General features: G+C 43.7%; 1 protein-coding gene across 1 annotated transcript in view; it reads right to left on the reverse strand.

Moving 5' to 3' along the window:
• LOC137370296 (regulator of G-protein signaling 22-like) overlaps window positions 1-18896 on the reverse strand; it is a 163844-nt gene that overhangs the window by 19236 nt on the left and 125712 nt on the right. Inside the window, exons 22-26 of the mRNA XM_068032675.1 lie at window positions 13569-13730; window positions 13143-13322; window positions 11384-11548; window positions 8536-8694; window positions 3810-3836 (exon numbers count right to left, since the gene is read on the reverse strand). Of these exons, the coding sequence (XP_067888776.1) occupies window positions 3810-3836; window positions 8536-8694; window positions 11384-11548; window positions 13143-13322; window positions 13569-13730 (693 nt within the window). The remainder of the gene's footprint in view (window positions 1-3809; window positions 3837-8535; window positions 8695-11383; window positions 11549-13142; window positions 13323-13568; window positions 13731-18896) is intronic.

An 18896-nucleotide genomic window follows, 5' to 3' on the forward strand; every position in this document is an offset into this window, starting at 1 on the left:
ACAACATTTGAGTATGGCATCACGGAGCCCAAGCCAAACTGAAGTCAATGAGAATCAAGGGGAAAACTCTTCACTGGTTGGAGTCATACCTAGCACAAAGGAAGATGGTTGTAGCTGTTAAAGGCCAAACAGCTCAGCTCCAGGACATCATTGCAGGAGTTCCTCAGGGTAGTGTCCAAGGCCGAACCATTTTCAGCTGCTTCATCAATGACCTTCCCTCCATCATAATTTCAGAAGTGTGATGATTGTACGATGTTCAGTACCATTCACAACTCTTCAGATATTGAAGCAGTCTGTGTCCATATGCAGCAAGACCTGGACAACATTCAGGCTTGGGCTGATAAGTGGTAAGTAATATTCGTGCCACACAAGTGCCAGGCAATGACTATCTCCAACAAGAGAGAATCTAACCATCTCCCCTTGACATTCAATAGCAATCCCCCACTATCAACATCCTGGGGGCTACCATTGACCAGAAATTGAACTGGAGCAGCCATATAAATACTGTGGCTACAAAAGCAGGTCAGATGCTGGGAATTCTGCAGCAGATAACCCACATCCTGACTCCCCAAAGCCTGTCCACCATCTACATGGCATAAGTCAGGAGTGTGATGGAATAGTCTCCACTTGCCTGGATGAGTGCGGCTCCAACAACACTCAAGAAGCTCGAAACCATCCAGGACAAAGCAGCCTACTTGATCAGCATCCCATCTACCACCTTAAAAAACATCCACTCCCTCCACCACCAACGCACAGTGGCAGCAGTGTGCACCATATACAAGATGCACTGCAGCAACTCACCACGCTTAATTTGACAGCATCTTCCAAACCTGCAACCTCTACCAACTAGAAGGACAAGGGCAGCAGATGCATGGGAACACCACCTTCCCTCCAAGCCACACACCATCCTGACATCGAACTATATCGCCGTTCCTTCACTGTCACTGGATCAAAATCCTGGAACTCCCTTCCAAACAGCCCGGCGAGTATACCTACCACACATGAACCTCAGCGGTTCAAGAAGGCAGCTCACCACCACCTTCTCAATGGCAATTAGGGATGGGCAACAAATGCTGGCTTTGCCAGCAATGCCCATATCCCTGAATAAATAAAAAAAATGAGGACATCAATGGGGCAGTGCACAGAAAAAGACCAATGGATAGGTACATACTTGTTGCATTGGCAGGCCTGCCAGAAAGCCTGTATTCACTGCCGAGGAACATGGAGGAGAACGGCACACACCTTGTACATGGCTTTGCGTAAAGATTGGAGTCCATTCTTTCCACTGTGAAAGTGGTGGCCAACTCCCATACCACTCTTGTGGATCCAACCATGATACACCAACTGATGGCACAAGCAGAAGTCACCCAACATTCAAATGCTGCAGTGGAAGCTTAGACTGAAGTCATGCAAGTTTAGCTTGTTGCCATGCAGGCTCAGACCACTGCCATCCTCGTTGAGGATACCTATGTGTAGAGGGACTTGCAGACTTGCACAGCAGCCCAGCAATCTGTCCTCCAACAGATCGCTAGGATTGCTGACACATTGCCCAGGGGGAGTGGCTGTGGCTCCATGGAGTATGAACCTGCTGTCCTCTCCCAGGAAGACAGCATTCATCCTCCCAGCACTGCCACTCTGCCAGTGTTCTTTCTGTTGCCTGTCAACCAGCCAGCCCAGACTGCTGCCCATGTCGAGTTGGTGCAGTCTGAAACTGGGCCTTCTAGGGTCAGAGCTGCATGAGGTTGTCCTGCAAGGCCATCTGCAGTCTCAGCAGCCTCCCACCAGCCATGCTGCGGCCACTGGGGTATACTGCATACGAACACTAGGACAGGCAAAGGCACGTGGAAAACAGCCACTAAGGAAATGCACAAGGGTAATTAGTTGACTTTTGTAATGCAATATTGGATGGTTTTATTGATAAAGTTGGTTTGGAATGTTTGTTTCGTGGTGGTTTTTATTTCAACATTTTGACGAAGGGGACGCTGTGATGGTCAATGATAGAGGGACGGTCAGGTGTGTGACGATTGTAGAATGGGGACTTCGGGTATGTTCACTGGAACCATACTCAGATGAGGCAATCATGGACAGCCTGGCTGGAAAGGGGATGCATTGGTTGCCTTATCCCTTTCTCATGCTCCTCCTCCTCAGCTGCTTGCTGTATCCCTGATGGCAAAGGCTGTGTCCTCATGATGGCAATGCCATGCAAGATACAGCAGGCAATGACAAATTGTGACACACATTCTGGCGAGTACTGCACAGCTCATCAAGAGCAGTCCAGTCAGTGGAAGCATTGCTTAAGCACTAACAATGGTCTGTTTGCTGCCATTTCGTGTAGCAACATTCTATACATGCTGCCTACGTGTGCATGGGTTATGCACTGGAGTCATGAGCCAGATAGTAGCGGATAGCCCTTGTCACCCAGTAGCCATCTTCTGGTTTCTTGTGATGGCTCAAATGCTGATGGTGCGGCAACCTGGTGCAGAGTAAAGGCATAATGACTTCTGCCGGGATACCTGGCATTGACCTACATGATGCATTGAGTATGGTCACACACCAGCTGGAGACTGAGGGAGTGGAATTCCTTTCAGTTGAAGGACATCACTGAACTTACATGCAACACCTGCAAAATGACATGTGTGCAGTCAATGACACCCTGCTCCATGGGGAAGCCTGCTATCCTGGCAAAACTGCTTGCTCGCTCTGCCTGCTTCTCTTTGGAAAAAGAGGATGCAATGTATTCCCCTTTCTTTACATACAGAGCACCAGGGATCTCTCTTATACAACTGTGGATGGCGAACTGTAACATGTTGGAGACATCACCTGCTCAAATCCAGAAGGAGCCCGACGTGAAGAGGTTCATGGTCATGGTTGCCTTTGCAACCACTGGCAATGCCATCCTTGCCCTGCTTTAAGATGTCAGTTCTGCCTGTAATTGGTGGAAGATTTCAATGATCTCCTTATTGACGTGGAAACATTGTACACACTGTTCCTCACTTAGGTTGTGGTTGGAAAGTTGCTCCCTGAAGACACTGGGTGGATATGGCCTCCTGCTGAGATCCCTTCCTCCCTCCTCCTCCCTGATCGAGCAGGTGTCCTCCTCTGTGTCAGCTCTGCTTATTGTCCCCGTCATGCTGCAGGCTATGGGGGACAGAAACTACAGCTCCCATGACTGGGAACAAGTGATCTGAGCAGAATCCTTGAAGTCAGAACCAAGGCCTTCACCACGTGCCACACCACTCCCTGTAGACTTTAACACCTTCAACTAGCAACTTCCAAAGACTTCTATTAACTCAGCAACAGGCAGTAGAAATCAATCAGCAATTAATCTGAAAGTGGTTGATGACCCCTTTAAATAGTGCTGGTGGGGGTGTGGTGTGGGGGGTGCAGTGGGGGCGGGTGGTCCTTCTTACTGCTGAATGCATATTCAGCTTTGCGAGGTTAAGAGAGAACATTAATTAGAGTGTTGAGGTGAAAAATAACACTGCCAGAGTCAAATCAATGTTACACAGAGTAACATCATGATTTGTCTACTCTGCATACTTCTGGTGTATACTCCTAGTGCTAACAACCTACCCAACATACCATATGGCACAGTCTGCACCACAAGTGTGAATGCACGGTGTGGATGCCATTTTGGACCCAAAACAACACCTGTAGTGCCAAAGGTACGGGTGCTACGCAATCACATTTTGTGGCACAACAATAATCAGATGGCCAGAAAACAAATCAAGGCAATAAGGAGATAGAAATAAAATCAGAAAATGCTGGAAATGCTCTTGTAATGAGGAGATAGTTTCATTATTTCTTACCTTTTGGCTTGATTGCCTGGAACCCTGCTAAGAAAATTTAAAGAAAAATGAAATGATAAAACTTAGTAACTAAACATTCTAAAAGTGTGTGTTGCAGTTCAGGTATTTTTGAAGAGCTTATTCTTTGTTCATAGCATAAAGGCAATTTCTATTGGCAGTTCAAATCTGCTATGAACTGAAACCTGTGTCTTTCTACCATGAGTGGGAGGGCATGCCACAGGTCTAATAATTATTTTTAGTTGTGGCATATAGTACACAATAAATTACATGAGTTGTCCACTGCAACCTTGTATCTTCACTGATGAGCAGAAAATATCACCGTACTAATGTGTACAAGCTAAACCAATAGATTTATTTACATGTAGAACGATACGCAGAAGCAAAGAGACACAACTAGACACAACAGGCTAACACTGTGAACCCCCTCATCTCCATGATTTCCCTGTCATCTGCCCCCACCACAATCACCAACACTCCCACCATGTTGTACTCACATTCCTCCCTCAATCACCCGCAATCTCCCCCACACCCTTCTGCACTCAACAAGTTGCCAAGCCTGTCAATCAGGCTGGCTGTCATGTGGGGAAGCTGGGGGAAAAAAAAACTTCTGCAGTTAAAACTCCATGGTTTTTGTTTCCCAACCATAACTCCTGCCCAGTGCTCCGAAACCCCATGCCTCAGGAAATATCTGGGCCAATGAGTTTCCCTTATCGTTAAAGTGACTGAAGCTTTTGCTTTTTTTTAGAAAATTAATTTACCCTACCTAAAGTTATAGAACCCATTCCACGATCCTGCTGAAATGATGTTAGAGCTGCTGCACTCCTGCAGGATTTCACCTAACAAGAGTTGCAGTTGACCTCAAGAATGGTTGATTAGACTTGGCTCCCTATGCATTTTTTAAAAGCACAATGTCTGAAGAACAACTCCCACTGAAAGCTAGTGCATTTTTTGGCTGTAGCAAATCTCCAAGGGCAAGAAGTTTCATCTTTAATGAAGACACCTTGGATCTTCTAGAAGAGGTGCAGCAGAGGAAGGTAATCATGTTTGAGGCTGAGGCGACACCTGCTCTCTGCCAGAATGTGCAATGAGCATGGCAGGAGGTGGTGTACTCAGTTAACGTTCTCTCCCATGCTCAAGGTCATGAGAGAAGAGGAGAAACATGTTTTTGAGCCTAAGCAAGACTCCCAATTTAAGGTTAGACAGATTTTTTCTAGCTCTAAGTTATATGGCCATCTCATGTCTTTGACAAACGCTGTATTTGTAACTTGGTTCAGCAGCACCTGTCCAATCTGCCTGCATCTTCATATAATGTTGGCATATTGGACTGCCTTAAAATAAAGCCATCATGGTTACACCCAGGATATCACACATCCACTTGCTTGAACTCCAAGATCAACTACACACTAAAGGATTGGCTTTTCCTTTTCATATTCAGGCAACTGAGCTGCATAAAATAGCATCATTAACGCCTTATCTCAAACACAGACAAACAGTGCCCCATGACCTACATACTGATCCTGCCTTTTTACCTCCGCCCTTCCCACTGTCCAGGGCCCCAAACACACCCTCCAGGTGAAATAACAATTTACTTGTATTTCTTTCAGTTTATTATACCGCATTCGCTATTCGCAATACAGTATCCTCTACGTTGGGAAGACAAAACACAGACCCGTGGAATCGTTTTACTGAGCACCTCCACTTATTCCGCATGCATAACCCTAAGCATCCAATCGCTTGCTGCTTTAAGTCTCTGCCCCACTCCCACTCTGACCTCTCTGTTCTTGGCCTCCTACATTGTTCCAGTGAAGCTCTACATAAGCTAGCGGAACAGCATCTCATCTTTCAGTTAGGAATTTTACAGCCTTCTGGTCTCAACATTGACTTTAACAACTTTAGATCACAACCTCTGGTCCCATTTTTATAAATAGCAGGTGCCGGTAATGGTTCTGCTCTAATCATTTACAGCTTCACTGGACCCATCTTTTATTTCTTTGCTTGTCTCATTACCATCCCTTTTTCCTTGCACCATCATCTGTTTTGTCATTTAATCACACCCGTCCTTCACCCGATCACAGGCCTTTCCCTTTGTTCTTTCCTTCCATTGCCCCCACACATCTTTTTCTCTGGCTCTGGGCTTGCTTAAAAGCTGTTAAATAGAGTCATAGAGTCATTTACAGCACAGGAGACCATTCAGCCCATCGAGTCTATGCTGGCTCTCTGTAGAGCAATCCAGTCAGTCCCATATCCTGCTCTACCCCATATCCCTGCAAGTTTATTTCCTTCAAGTGCCCATCCAATTTCCTTTTGAAATCATTGATCATCCCTGCTTCCAATGCCCTCATAGGCAGTGAGTTCCAGGTCATTACCACTCACTGCATAAAAAAGTTCTTCCTCACATTCCCCCTGCATCTCTTGCCTAAAACCTTAAATCTGTGTCCCCTAGTCCTTGTACCATCAGTTAACAGTTTTATTTTGTCTACCTTATCTAAGCCTGTGATAATCTTGTACACCTCTATCAAATCTCCCCTCGAACTCCTTTGCTCCAAACAGAAGAACCTCAGCTTCTCCACCCTAACCAGGTAGCTAAAATCCCTTATCCAAGGAACCATTTTGTTAAATGTCCTCTGCATCCTCTCAAGGACCCTCACATCCTTCCGAAAGAGTGGTGACCAGAACTGGATGCAGTACTCTAGTTGTGACTGAACCAGAGATTTATAAAGGTTCAGCGTAACGTCTTTGCTTTTGTACTCAATATTTCTAGTTATGGAGCCCAAGATCCCATATGCTTTGCTAACCACACTCTGAATATGTCCTGCAACCTTCAAAGATCTGTGTACATGCACCCCCAGGTCCCTCTGTACCTGCACACACTTTAGAATTGTCCTTAAGTATATATTGCCTCTCCCTATTCCTTCTGTCAAAATGCATCACCTCACTCTTGTCAGTATTAAATTCCATTTGCCACTTGTCTGCCCATTCTGCTAGCCTATCTATGTCCTGTTGCAGCCGATTTGTATCATCTTCACTATTTACCACATCTCCAAGTTTGGTATCAGTGGCAAATTTTTAAATGTTACTCTCTATTCCAATACCCAAATAATTTATTTTTATATATCAAAAAAAGCAGTGGTCCTAGCATTAACCCTTGGGGAACACCACTGTCTACCATCCTCCAGTCTGAAAAATAACTACTTATCATGACTCGCTCTTTTCTGTCCTTAAGCCATTTTTTAAAATCCAAACTGATACTGGCCTTCCTATTCCATGAGCCTCAATTTTGTTAACCAGCCTTTTATGTGGTGGTTTGTGAAACACTCTCTTAAAATCTAAATAGACAACATCCATTGCTTTCCCTTCATCAACCTTCTCTGTTACTTCATCAAAATATTTAATTAGATTGGTCAAGCACATTCTTCCTTTCACAAATCCATGTTGGATCTCCTTAATTAATTCAAAGCTCTCCAAGTACTTGATGATTTTTCCCCCTGATTATTGTTTCTAAAACCTTACCCACCACTGGTGTTAAACTGACTGGCCTATAGTTACTAGGAATGCCCTTACACCCTTTCTTGAATGAGGGTTTTGCATTTGCCATTCTCCAATCCTCTGGCACCTCCCCTGTATCTAGGGAAGATTGGAAGATTATAGTAAACCCTTCTGCTATCTCCACCCCCACTTCCTTCAGCAACCTTGGATGCAAACCATCTGAACCAGGCGACTTATCGACTCTAAGTATAACCAGCCTTTCCATTACCTCCTGCCTCTCAATTTTCACCCCATCCATTACCTCTACCATCTCCGTTACTACCGAGATTTTGTCAGCATCCTCTTCCTTAATAAACATTGATACAAAGTACTCATTAAGTATTATAGCCTTGCCCTGCACCTCTAAGCATATATCACCTTTTTTGTCCCTAATAGGCCCTATCCCGTCTCTTACTACCAGCTTACTATTTACATGCTGATAGAAGATTTTTGGGTTTCCTTTTATGTTGACTGCCATTCTACTCTCACGTTCTCTCTTTGCCAGACTTATTTTCCTCTTCACTTTCCTTCTCAACTTATTGTATTTGACTTGGTTCTCCTTGAAGAATTCTTTCACTTCTGATGAGAGGTCATCTACCTGAAAAGTTGGCCTCAATATTAACCCTTCCATAAGAGGCGGGGCAGGGTTGGGTAGGGGTTAAAAATCTAAAAACTGGGAATGTGTCTCCAAACTGCTGCATCTGCATTTTTATGGCTGGGGGTAACGTACTGTGCAAGAGTTCCATCTCAGAAAGGTGGAATACCTCATTTAACATATTTAAATCAGACTCGCACAGTGCAAGTGGGAGCCTGATTTAAATTTAACTGTCAGATTTCCCTCGGCTCAGGAAACCCAGAAGTGAAATGGAGGTGGGGACTACCGGCTCAGAAAGTTAAGTGTCTCTTACAGCACTCCTTGTGGGTCATGTGCCGCAAGAGTGCTCCCGTCCTTCCCCCTCCCCCCTATCTACCAACCCCCGATCTCTCCCTGTCAACTTCCAAGGACCCTCCCAATGCGTCCCTGTCTGCGGTTTCTTGCTGCTGGTTTTCCCTTCCGGCAGCTGGACAGCCTCTCAATTTGGCAGGAAACGGAGGGAAAAAAATCATAATAAGGCCGAGTCCCTGCTCAGATTTTCCCTGCACCTCCCCGTACATATTGGGCCCTTTAATGTTGTTTCTCTCTCCAAAGGTGCTGCCTGACCTGCTGAGTGGTTCCAGAATTTCCTGACTTTGTTTCACGCTGATCCTGCGTTCGTTTATCACTTCCACCCTTTAAAGATAGTTGACTTCCACTGGACTTGCTACCAGTATCGAGAGAAGATGGCTGAATGATACCTTTAGTTTTCACACTGTGAGCCCTCTGTAAAATAAAACCAACCAGTCATTTTGAGTGAGTCACTTTATACGGACAGGAGTGAAAAAGTAAATTGATAAAAGTCAGCAGCTACAGTAACATACAGCAACAAAATATACAATAAACTGAGAGAGAGGGACGGGTGGACTCCTGCATCTCCTGACCCACAAGAAGTGCTGTAAGGGACATTTAACTTTCTGAGCCGGTAGTCCCCACCTCCATTTCACTGCTGGGTTTCCTGAGTCAAGGGAAACCAGGCCAGTGACTGTTAAATTTAAATCAGATTCCCACTTGTATCTTCCTAGCTGTCATTTATATATGTTACCCATATGTTACCCTCCCGTCACTCAAAGTTCCTCTGTCCAAATAGTGAGTGGAAATGGGTCTGCAATTTATTCCCAGCCTTTAAACACAGCCATTCTTAAGCTAACTACCGGAAGGCATATGAAGGTGCCTGATAATGAATCCCTGCTAATTTTACTTGGGGTTATTTTAATATGCACTCTCAGGAGGAGAGTGTCGCCGATGTTGCCCACCCCTAGTTTCCCGTATGAAAAAAACTGGTCTTGTGATGAGGTGGATATGTGGTCAGAAAATTATCTCAGTGTCAAATACAACACCAAGATTGTGAACAGTCTGGTTCAGCCGTAGGCAATTACCTGGGAGAGGAACGGAATCAGTGGCTGAGAAACAAAATTTGTGGCAAGGGCCGAGGACAATGGGTTTGGTCTTCCCAATATTTAGCTGTAGGAAATTTCTGTTCATCCAATACTGGATATCAGACTTGCAAATCAGTGACAGTGGAGAGGTCAAGAGAGGCGGTGGTGAGGGTGATTTGCTTGTCGTCAATGTACAGGGGAACCTGATGTGTTTCCTGATTATGTGGCCGAGGGACAAGATATAGATGGAGAAATAGAACAAACCTATTTTTTCCCTATTTATCTCCTTCTTAATTGAGGCAAGCAGGCTGGTTTCATATATACATTCTGGCAAGCTAGTCACTCTCTGTATAAAGAAAAAAATTACAACCCTAAACCTGTGTCCATTTGTCCTGTGCCCTGACATTTTTGAAAGCATCATTCTGAGTTTAATTTCTGTGACCCATTATTTATCTATTGTGTCTCAACTTTAAGTGCCAAGGGAGAAACAACAATAAGGGTACAGTTACCAATTAAATCCCAACATTCAAACACTGCCTCTCATTACTATGCCACTGGGTTACACACACTGCAACCTTTAGGCAATGACATGTATTTATACTGAGATTTAATCAATTTAAGAAAATTGAAATGGACAATTAATTTCTTGGATGGGGCATGTTTTCCTCTAGTAAGGCTACACAAGTTCTGTTTTCCTTTGTTTTCTATGCTCATAAATTCCCCAATTTAAAAGATGAGATGGAAGCTCGCATCCCAGGTACTGTTGTTAGGTACTTAGCCTCTGAAGAGTGTAGTGAAGAAAATACTCTAAGCTTTTCCTCATCTCTGTGAGAAGGTGCCTGGCCTTTCCCCAGTGCCATGCTGCACAATGTGGTGTAGAGCAGAACATATCAGAATGGGTGCTGAAATCCATAGTGCTGTGAGTCAGTGCTGCATCATAATGTGCTCTTACATTGTATTGATACTGTTATTCAATTCATATGTGAACATATCAAATAGTATGCTTTGAATGTTCAAACGCCTAAATGTTACACAAAAATACTTAGGAAAAATATCCAAAAAGAATAAGTGCATTATTCTGAAATATCTTTCCCAATATTTACTGCAGTAAATTTGAGAACTGGTTGTGATAGGGGGGATGTGGGGGGTGGGGGGGGGGGGGGGAGGAGGAATTTTGTTTGAGAAACCCATAAGTCTAGTTTTCCCTCTGTGCTTTGGAGTTCTAATTCCATAACAGCGTCTTCTTTTATTCCGCCAGAAGTCAGCCTAATTGACAGGCTTGGTTTCCTATCAGCACCACCAGAGGAGGTTGCAGGCCAGGAGCAAGTAGACAGCCTGCATCTGGGTTAGTGGGAGTAGTGAGGGGGAGGGAGGGGGGGTTGGTGGGGTGATCAAGATCTTGAGGAGGTGCTAGTTGCCAATCGCTTGGGGGAGGGTATGTCCAAATATTGAGATGTGGGATGATCATTGATCTTTGGAGGGTGGTTGGGTACCGTGAGGGTCTGATTTGTGGGGATTCTTGGTCGTGATCAGAGTCCAATCCTTGGTCCCATGGTGGGGGAGGGTCTCATCTCCGATGCAGGGGACAGGGGAAGGTGTTTGATCTCTGATCCCGGGATGTCGAGTCGCAGGGACGTCCAATCGCAGGGGCGTCTTTGGATTGATGGGGGTGGGGTGGTGGGTGGTGAGGTCTGATGGTGTATCTGGTGGAAGCATTCTGGCTCCTCTTGGCCCACGAGCAGTAAATCTCAGTATAAATACCTTTCCATGAGCAGTCCTTGTCTCCCTTTAGCTGCCAGGTTTCCTGAGGTTCAGGAAACCCAGACAGCCAGGGTTAAACTTTAAAATCAGGTTAAATATAAAGCAAGTAGCCTCTTTATAATATTGAACTTGCCAATCCACCTCCTTGGAATGGGTTTTCTGCCCACCACCCTGTCTTGTCTCCATTAAAAATGGGTTGGGGTCCAGTTAGTGATTTCTAAAATTTTAACATCCGACCCGACTCAAACCCACTTATTTTTTGTGGTTTAATTTACCTCCATTGACTCAGGTAAGTGCTTGTCTGTTTTTTTACTTGGTATCATTTCTTGTTCGTCTATGCTTTTCCTCTCTAAGCTTAGCTGGATGCTTTCAACAGCGACTCTATGTCGGAAGTCAGAAAATTCTGGCCACAGTTTGAAGAGAATATCAAAAACTGCCATCTGTGGAGTGAAACATTAGAACTTTTGTAAACTAGATATTTTCAACAAACAGACTCACATATACATTTCAAATTTTAGATTAGCAGCTAGACTTCTCAATGAACATTATGCCAACCTTACTGAATTCTTTGAGGAAGTGCTAGAAAGGGTTGACGTGAGTAGTAGACATAATACATTTGGATTTTCAAAAGGCCTTCAATAAGGTACTGCATAGTAGACTCATGACTAAGGTCAGAATATGTGGAGTCAGGGGACAAGTAGCAGAATGGATAGCAAGCTGGTTACAAATCAGAAAACCATAAAGCTTAAGGGTAGTTACGCAGAATGGCAAAAGGTGGGAAGTGGTGTTCCACAATTTATATAATTTGGACTCTTAACTGGAAGTATGATTTCAAAATTTGCAGACAACAACAAATTGGGTGACATAGTTAATACAGAGGAGGACTATGACAAAATATAGGACGGCATTAATAAACTTTCAGAATAGTCATGTAATTGGCAAATTAATCTCAATATCGATAAGTATGAGGTGGTAGATTTTGGTAGGGAGAATAAGGAGGCCACATGCTCCTTGAAAAATAAGTACCTAAATGTGGTAGAGGAACTGAGGGATCTCAGGGCACAGATACACAAATCATTAAAAGTAGTGACACAGTTGAATAAAGCTATGAAAAAAGCAAACAATGCACTGGGGTTAATTTCTAGAGGAATAGAATTGAAAAACAGAGAAGTTATGTTAAACTTGTATAGAACCTTGGTTAGACCATGCCAGGAGTACCTTGAACATTTCAGATCCCCATATAAAAAAGAATATGAAGGCACTAGAGAAAATGAGAAAAGTATTTAGTAGGATGATACCAGAACTGAGAGGTTACACATATCAGGCTGGGGCTCAGTCTCTAGAAAAGACAAGTCTGAGGGGTGGTCTGATAGAGGTCTTTAGAAAGGGTTTGATAGGGTATATGTACAGAAGAAATTACCACTTGTAGGGCTGTCCAAAACTAGTGTCCATAGATATAAGATAATCTTTAATGAATCCCAATAAGGAATTCAGGAGAAAGCTCTCTTCGCAGAGAGTGTCAGAATGAGGAATTTGTTACCACAAGGAGTAGCTGAAGTGACTAGCATAGAAGTATTTAAGGGGAAGCTGGATAAACACATGGGTGAGAAAGGGATAGAAGAATATGTTGACTGGATTAGATGAAGAAGTGGGGAGGAGGCTGATATAGAGCATAAACACCGGCATGGGCCTGTTGAGCCAAAAGACCTATTACTATGCTTTAAATACTTTGTAATACTATGTAAGTTGTGTCCTATTTTGCTATGTAATTTATCTACATCGCGCAAGTAAAATAATTTCCCATTGTAACTGATTAGCATCAATACCCAAACACTCCCTGACAAGTATTGCTTTAAAACTGGACATGCTGGAGTTCTGTCCTCAGTAAGCTAGGGGGTTGAACAAGCATTATGCAAGCAACTTAACATATGGATGGATTTCTCATCATGACCTACCATGGGTAATATCCACATTGCTCCCAGAATGCTACTCAGTCATCTTACCGAGCTCCATCACATTCCTTTCCTCACATACCTGTGCTTCTCTGAAGATATAAGGACCCAGCTCTTCTCTCTGATCAATAATTGTAGATGCATATTCTGGTGGAATGTCGATCTGCAAAGGTGGTGGGATGCTGGAATTGATGAAACAATTAATGATGACAGTGATCTTATTCTGAATGGTTTCGTCACTTGCATGAGAATGGCATAAGTCCTGAAGGAAAAAGAAGCACAGAAAGGGGGTCTGTATTCTCTTCTGTGTCAGATGGATGCAGATAACAAAAAGGTGCATACATGCATAAACTCATATGCACAATTGTGTGTGTATGCGCACACACACACGCATAATTTTTTTCAATGGCAATCTTTGTTAGAGTAATGTTATGTCAGTTAAATATTTGAAAGCAGTTCTGAATTATTTAACTTTTTAATCAGACTCATTATCCTGTATTTTATTTACCTTGTATTTTTGAACCTCAAGCCAAAATAGCACATTATTCTCCATCAATTCTCCCTTCGTCGATACATACTTCCGAAATTGGAGAGCTGTTACTGGATTTAACAAAGCTTTACGGAAAGCAATAATTTCTTTTGATGAGGCAGTCCATTTGTTATCTATATTCTGTTGGAAATATAAATTTTCACAATCACTTACATCATCCACAACTTCACAAGCCATTAGAAGAGAATAGAAGTATTGAAAACATTGGGCTGACAGTGTGCTTCCTTGTCAAGGCCCAATGGAAACATTCGCTTAACAACATTTGATGAAGGAAGCGGTATGGTGGCTTTAAAGAGATGAGATTGCAGCCAGGAGATTTGAATTTTCAGCATCAGAACTCCATAAAATGAACAGAGCTCTGAAGTTTTGGACATTTAATGCCATCCCTATTCTTTCTAATTTCAAGTGACAGTTAGCGTTCAATATGTGAAATATAAGGCGGGAAATTTAACCCACAGATACGGGTGGGTTTGTGTCGGGTGGGAGGTAAAAATAGAAAAAACTCAAACCTGAACCCAACCTGCCGCAAACCTGCCCACTTCACACGGAGGTGGGATAGAGAGGTAACAGGCAACCAACCTGCTCCCAGGAGGCAAGTCACTCATTCCATAGAATCATGGACATAGTACTACAGAAGAAGGGCAGTTGGTCCATAGAGTCTGTGCCGGTCTTTCAAAGAAATTTTAGTGAGGTATGCATGCCTCAGATTTGATCTTTCTCCTAACTTTAATGCAGGCCGATCAGGTTTCCTGGCTTTTGGGAACCTGGCAGCTGAAGGGAGGTGAGGACTGCTGCATGGAACGGGTAAATGCTTACCCAGGACTGCTTGTGATCCAGGATGAGCAGGATGCTTCCCCCTCAAAGCCCAACTAAGATCTGCTGCCCTTCCAATGTTCTCCACGGTCTGCAATCTCCTCCTGGTCCCCGTGATCACTCTAGCCCCTTCCATAATCTTCTTCCATCCTCCCTGGATCTCTCTGGCTTCCCCTCCCCATCAATGATCCCCCCCCCCACCCCAATAACACCCGATCTCCCCCACCACCTCCCCATCATTGTCACCCCCGATCCCTAATCGTTCCCTCCTTCCTTTCCGATCCCCAGCCTGTGGCCTGGTGTCGCAGGCCTACCCACTCCTCGACAGTCAAACAGTCTCTCAATCTGGCTGGCTGCAGCCAGGAAATGGATTTCAAAATGGGTCATCAGGTCCAGTCATTAATTTCGACAGGAACGGAGGGTAATCTGTTCTTCCAAGTTATCCGGCTACAAAACTAGGCCCCACCACTCCCTCCCCATTTCCCCCCTTAGTCATGAAGCTGGTCCTTAACAAGAACCCATTCAACTTAAGGGGAGCCAATATTTAAAGTTCGTGACGGTCCTGCAAAAAGACCATTTGTAATGGACAATTGTCAGAAATTGGCCAAATTTCACATCCCAGGATCCCACAAGACTTTGTAATTCAACTTTTGAAAAAAAAACAAGCTGGGAATTGAAATGAATCATAGTTATAATGAATTGAAGCCCAAGATCAGCCATGATCGTACTGAATGGTGGAGCAGGCTCAATGGGCCATATGGTCTACTTCTGCACCTATTTCTTGTGTTCTGTGTTCTTGTGAAGTGAATATACTAGACAAGAGATGGCTGATGCAATCAGACTACACAATGGTATGCATCTATCCAGGTTTAAGTTACTTATCTCAACCTTTGAACCCCTGTGACCAAACTGTAAATAGCACTTACAAGCTAACAAGCTATGGGTTCCAGTGTGGATACTCACATCCCTTGGAAATGCTAATCCCAAAAACTGTTCCATCAGGGCGAAATTCATTCACCAATCTGTTGATGCTGATAAGTCACAATGTTCCCCATCGAAACACCTTCATATATTCATGGGCTATCCACAAACACAGGTTGTGGAATTGTTGCAAGATTTAAGAAGTTACAATCAAAAGTGGGAGGGGCTTGCGTCAATCATTGTCACGGGTGTGATTTTCGTACTATGAGAAATGTGTGTTTAGGGAGAGGAGCAGCGATTTGCAAGGATAACCATGGGAGGAGTTGATCATCTGCACAGGTGGGAACGTACACCTCTGAGTGATTGACAGAGTGGGTTTGGAAATTGAGGGACAGCATTTGTGAATATTGATTTAACTTGAAGGGAGCAGGGTACTGATGTTTGTAAGTTATCGGTGTACAATAAACTGTTAACAGAATACCAAGTGTACTGAGTTGTGAGCCTTAACCATCTTCTCCACCCTGACGGTTCAGGTTGGACTTTAGAGTTAAGAGTATAAGAGAGACGATTCGGGTTCACCTACCTACAATTTCAGGGCCATAATCTTTTTCTGATTGCTACAGTGTAAAGAAATTAACAGTTTAGCCTATTTTAACGTGTTCGCAACTTACATCACTGCTTTCTTCAGCATTGTCATTGACAACTCTTCCCCAGTTGTAAAGCCAGTATTCCATAAGAGGACGTATTCTTTCATAAAGTAAGCATTTCGGAGTCATACTATACAGGACCACTTGTAAAACACAAATACTTTATCATTGAAACCTGCTGATGTTGAGGCCTTGGTTTGAGCCTGTCCAGGTATTTGGAAGTGAGATAGATGTGGATAGTATTCCATTATTTTCAGTCTAAATTATGGCCAGAATTTGCTGCCGCAAGGCATTTCACGCCATGCCCTGCTAGTTAAACTTACTCCTGCACCCTTCAGCTTAAAAAAGTTTTTTCCCACCAAGTTGCTGGAAGTGCGAGAAGATGACTTTGTAATGAGGGCAACAGGGCATCTGGGACCTTGGTGAACTATGAGACAAACAGTATATCTCCTTCACCAATGAGGAGTGGTGGGAAGAAATGAACCATCTTAGTCCCAAACATTAAAACAGTATCTCTCTCCCAACAGGTATTTCTGAGCAGTTTTCAAATGTCATTACATCAACGAGTGCAACAAAGTTACAATTTAGCAAAAAAACCAGTGGTGACCTTGATCTGTAGCCCTTACTGGGAGGACAGTCATGACATGCTACAATTTTTCTCCTTACTATATGTAAGGAGCTCTTGGTAATACTTTATTTTGGCAAAGGTTTATGACAAAAATAAAAATACAGTGATGAATCAAAATAACTTATGAAACGTTATTGGCTAGAAGTTCATCCATGCAGTACTTCTAACCCACAAGCAAAGTTCAGAGATAAAGGGCTGAATTTTATTCTTGCGACAGGGATCTAGGCAACAAGCTGGAAGATTGGGGGAGACCCCCTCGGCCCTCCGTCGAACCCACATTGTAATTCCATGGTGGGCAGGCAATTAATTGCCCGCTGTTGAGGATGCCATCCCTTTAAGGGACAAGCTCCCGCTTCCAAGAGCTGCCGGCCAATCGGAAGGCGGGCATCTCTGCAGTAGCGGCAGCACCACTGGGAGCAGTGTGGGGGCGACTGGGGACCCTGGATTGCCCCCAAAAGAGAGAACACCCTGACCCCACTAGGGGGCCACCAGGTTTTACCTAATGGTGTCTCCCCATGGTGGCGGGTCCCTACACTTTCTATTAAATTTAGGCAAAGGTGGGACGAGGCCCTTAATTAAGGGCCTCAATTGGCCTGGGGCAGGAAGGCTGTCCTCAGCCTTCCCTGCCTTGGACTAAATTGGAAGGCTTTGTGCAGGCAACGGGCACTCTGCCTCTATTCCTTCCCAAGGGGGCCCATAAAATTCAGACCAAAGAAGTTCTTTTAAAGATATAATTAGTCCAAAGCCAATCTTTTAATTCACATGACTCTGTTTATCTAAAGTCATATGAAAAAAAGTACAGAAATTTGTTACGTGATGAAGCCCTGCATCTGTTGCAATTGTATGTCACTGAAGACCAACTAGGAGCTTTTAACTCTGCTTCTCCTTCATTTCTTTTATAATTTTCTTTATATAGATGCATGATATAGGGCATATTTTCCTCTGGTCAATAATGTGAGCAGAAAACTTGGTATGAATGTAAAATGCAAAGCTGCTTTTCATTCACACTAACTTTCTCACTCACATTAGAAGCCAGGTGGATATATCCCTATGAAGGAAATTATAAATAAAGATTCATTCTAAACTGAAACTTTGGGCTGAATATTAATGTGCAAACATGTTGGCATTGTCTGGCCGTGGGAGTCATGATAACGTGTGGGAAACCCGGAAATATATGAAGTGAGTCTGTCAGTGGCTTCTTAACCCATCGACTTCATCAACTCAAAAGCAAAATATTGCGGAAGTTGGAAATCTGAGATTAAAATAGAAAATGCTGGAACTACTCAGCAGGTCAGGTAATATCTGTGGAGAGAGAAAGAGAGTTACCATTTCAGGTCAATGACCTTTCATCAGAACTTAATTAACAAGCAGGTTGGAGAGCAGTTGTTGGTACTGAGTACTTATTTCCCTGTCATATCTTCAGCCCCTTCAGTTGCTGCTGTCTTTTCGCCTTGCTTTCACTGATGAGTTCCAGGAAGCCAGGGAATCCCATGAACCCACAATTCAACTGCAAAGCCCCCATCAATATTGCTCTAACTGAGCGATTAACATATTGAAATAGACAAGCCACCTCTCCCAATGGGATTGCTGGCATGCAGCCTAACACACTGGAGAAAGGAAGGATGTAAATGCACTGGAAGCAGTTCAGAGAAGGTTTACTAGGCTGAATGGGTGGGTTGTCTTATGAGGAAAAGTTGGACAGGCTAGGCTTGTATCTGCTGGAATTTAGAAGAGTAAGAGGCGACTTGATTGAAATATATAAGATCCTGAAGGGTCTTGTCATGGTAGATGTGGAAAGGATATTTCCCCTTGTGGGAGAATCTAGAACTAGGGGTCACTGTTTAAAAATAAGGGGTCGCCCATTTAAGACAGAGATGAGGAGAAATTTTTTCTCTCAGAGGGTCGTGAGTCTTTGGAACTCTCTTCCTCAAAAGGCAGTGGAAGCAGAGTCTTTGAGTATTTTTAAGGCAGAGGTAGATAGATTCTTGATAAGCAAGGGGGTGAAAGGTTATTGGGGGTAGGCGGGAATGTGAATTGAGGTTATAATCAGATCAGCCATGATCTTGTTGAATGGCAGAGCAGGCTCGAGGGGCCGAGTGGCCTACTCCTGCTCCTAATTCGTATGTTCGTATGTATGTAAAATGCCGAAGTCAGTGAGTTGAAGCCAGCTTCCTGACACACTCGCATTATTCCAGGATTTCAGCCCTCAATCGCACCCAAACCCTAACCCTCACCCAAGTTAAAATTCCCCCTTTTGATTTTCTCACTCCATCAAAA

This window comes from Heterodontus francisci, chromosome 5 (assembly GCF_036365525.1).
Source record: "Heterodontus francisci isolate sHetFra1 chromosome 5, sHetFra1.hap1, whole genome shotgun sequence".
NCBI lineage: Eukaryota > Metazoa > Chordata > Chondrichthyes > Heterodontiformes > Heterodontidae > Heterodontus > Heterodontus francisci.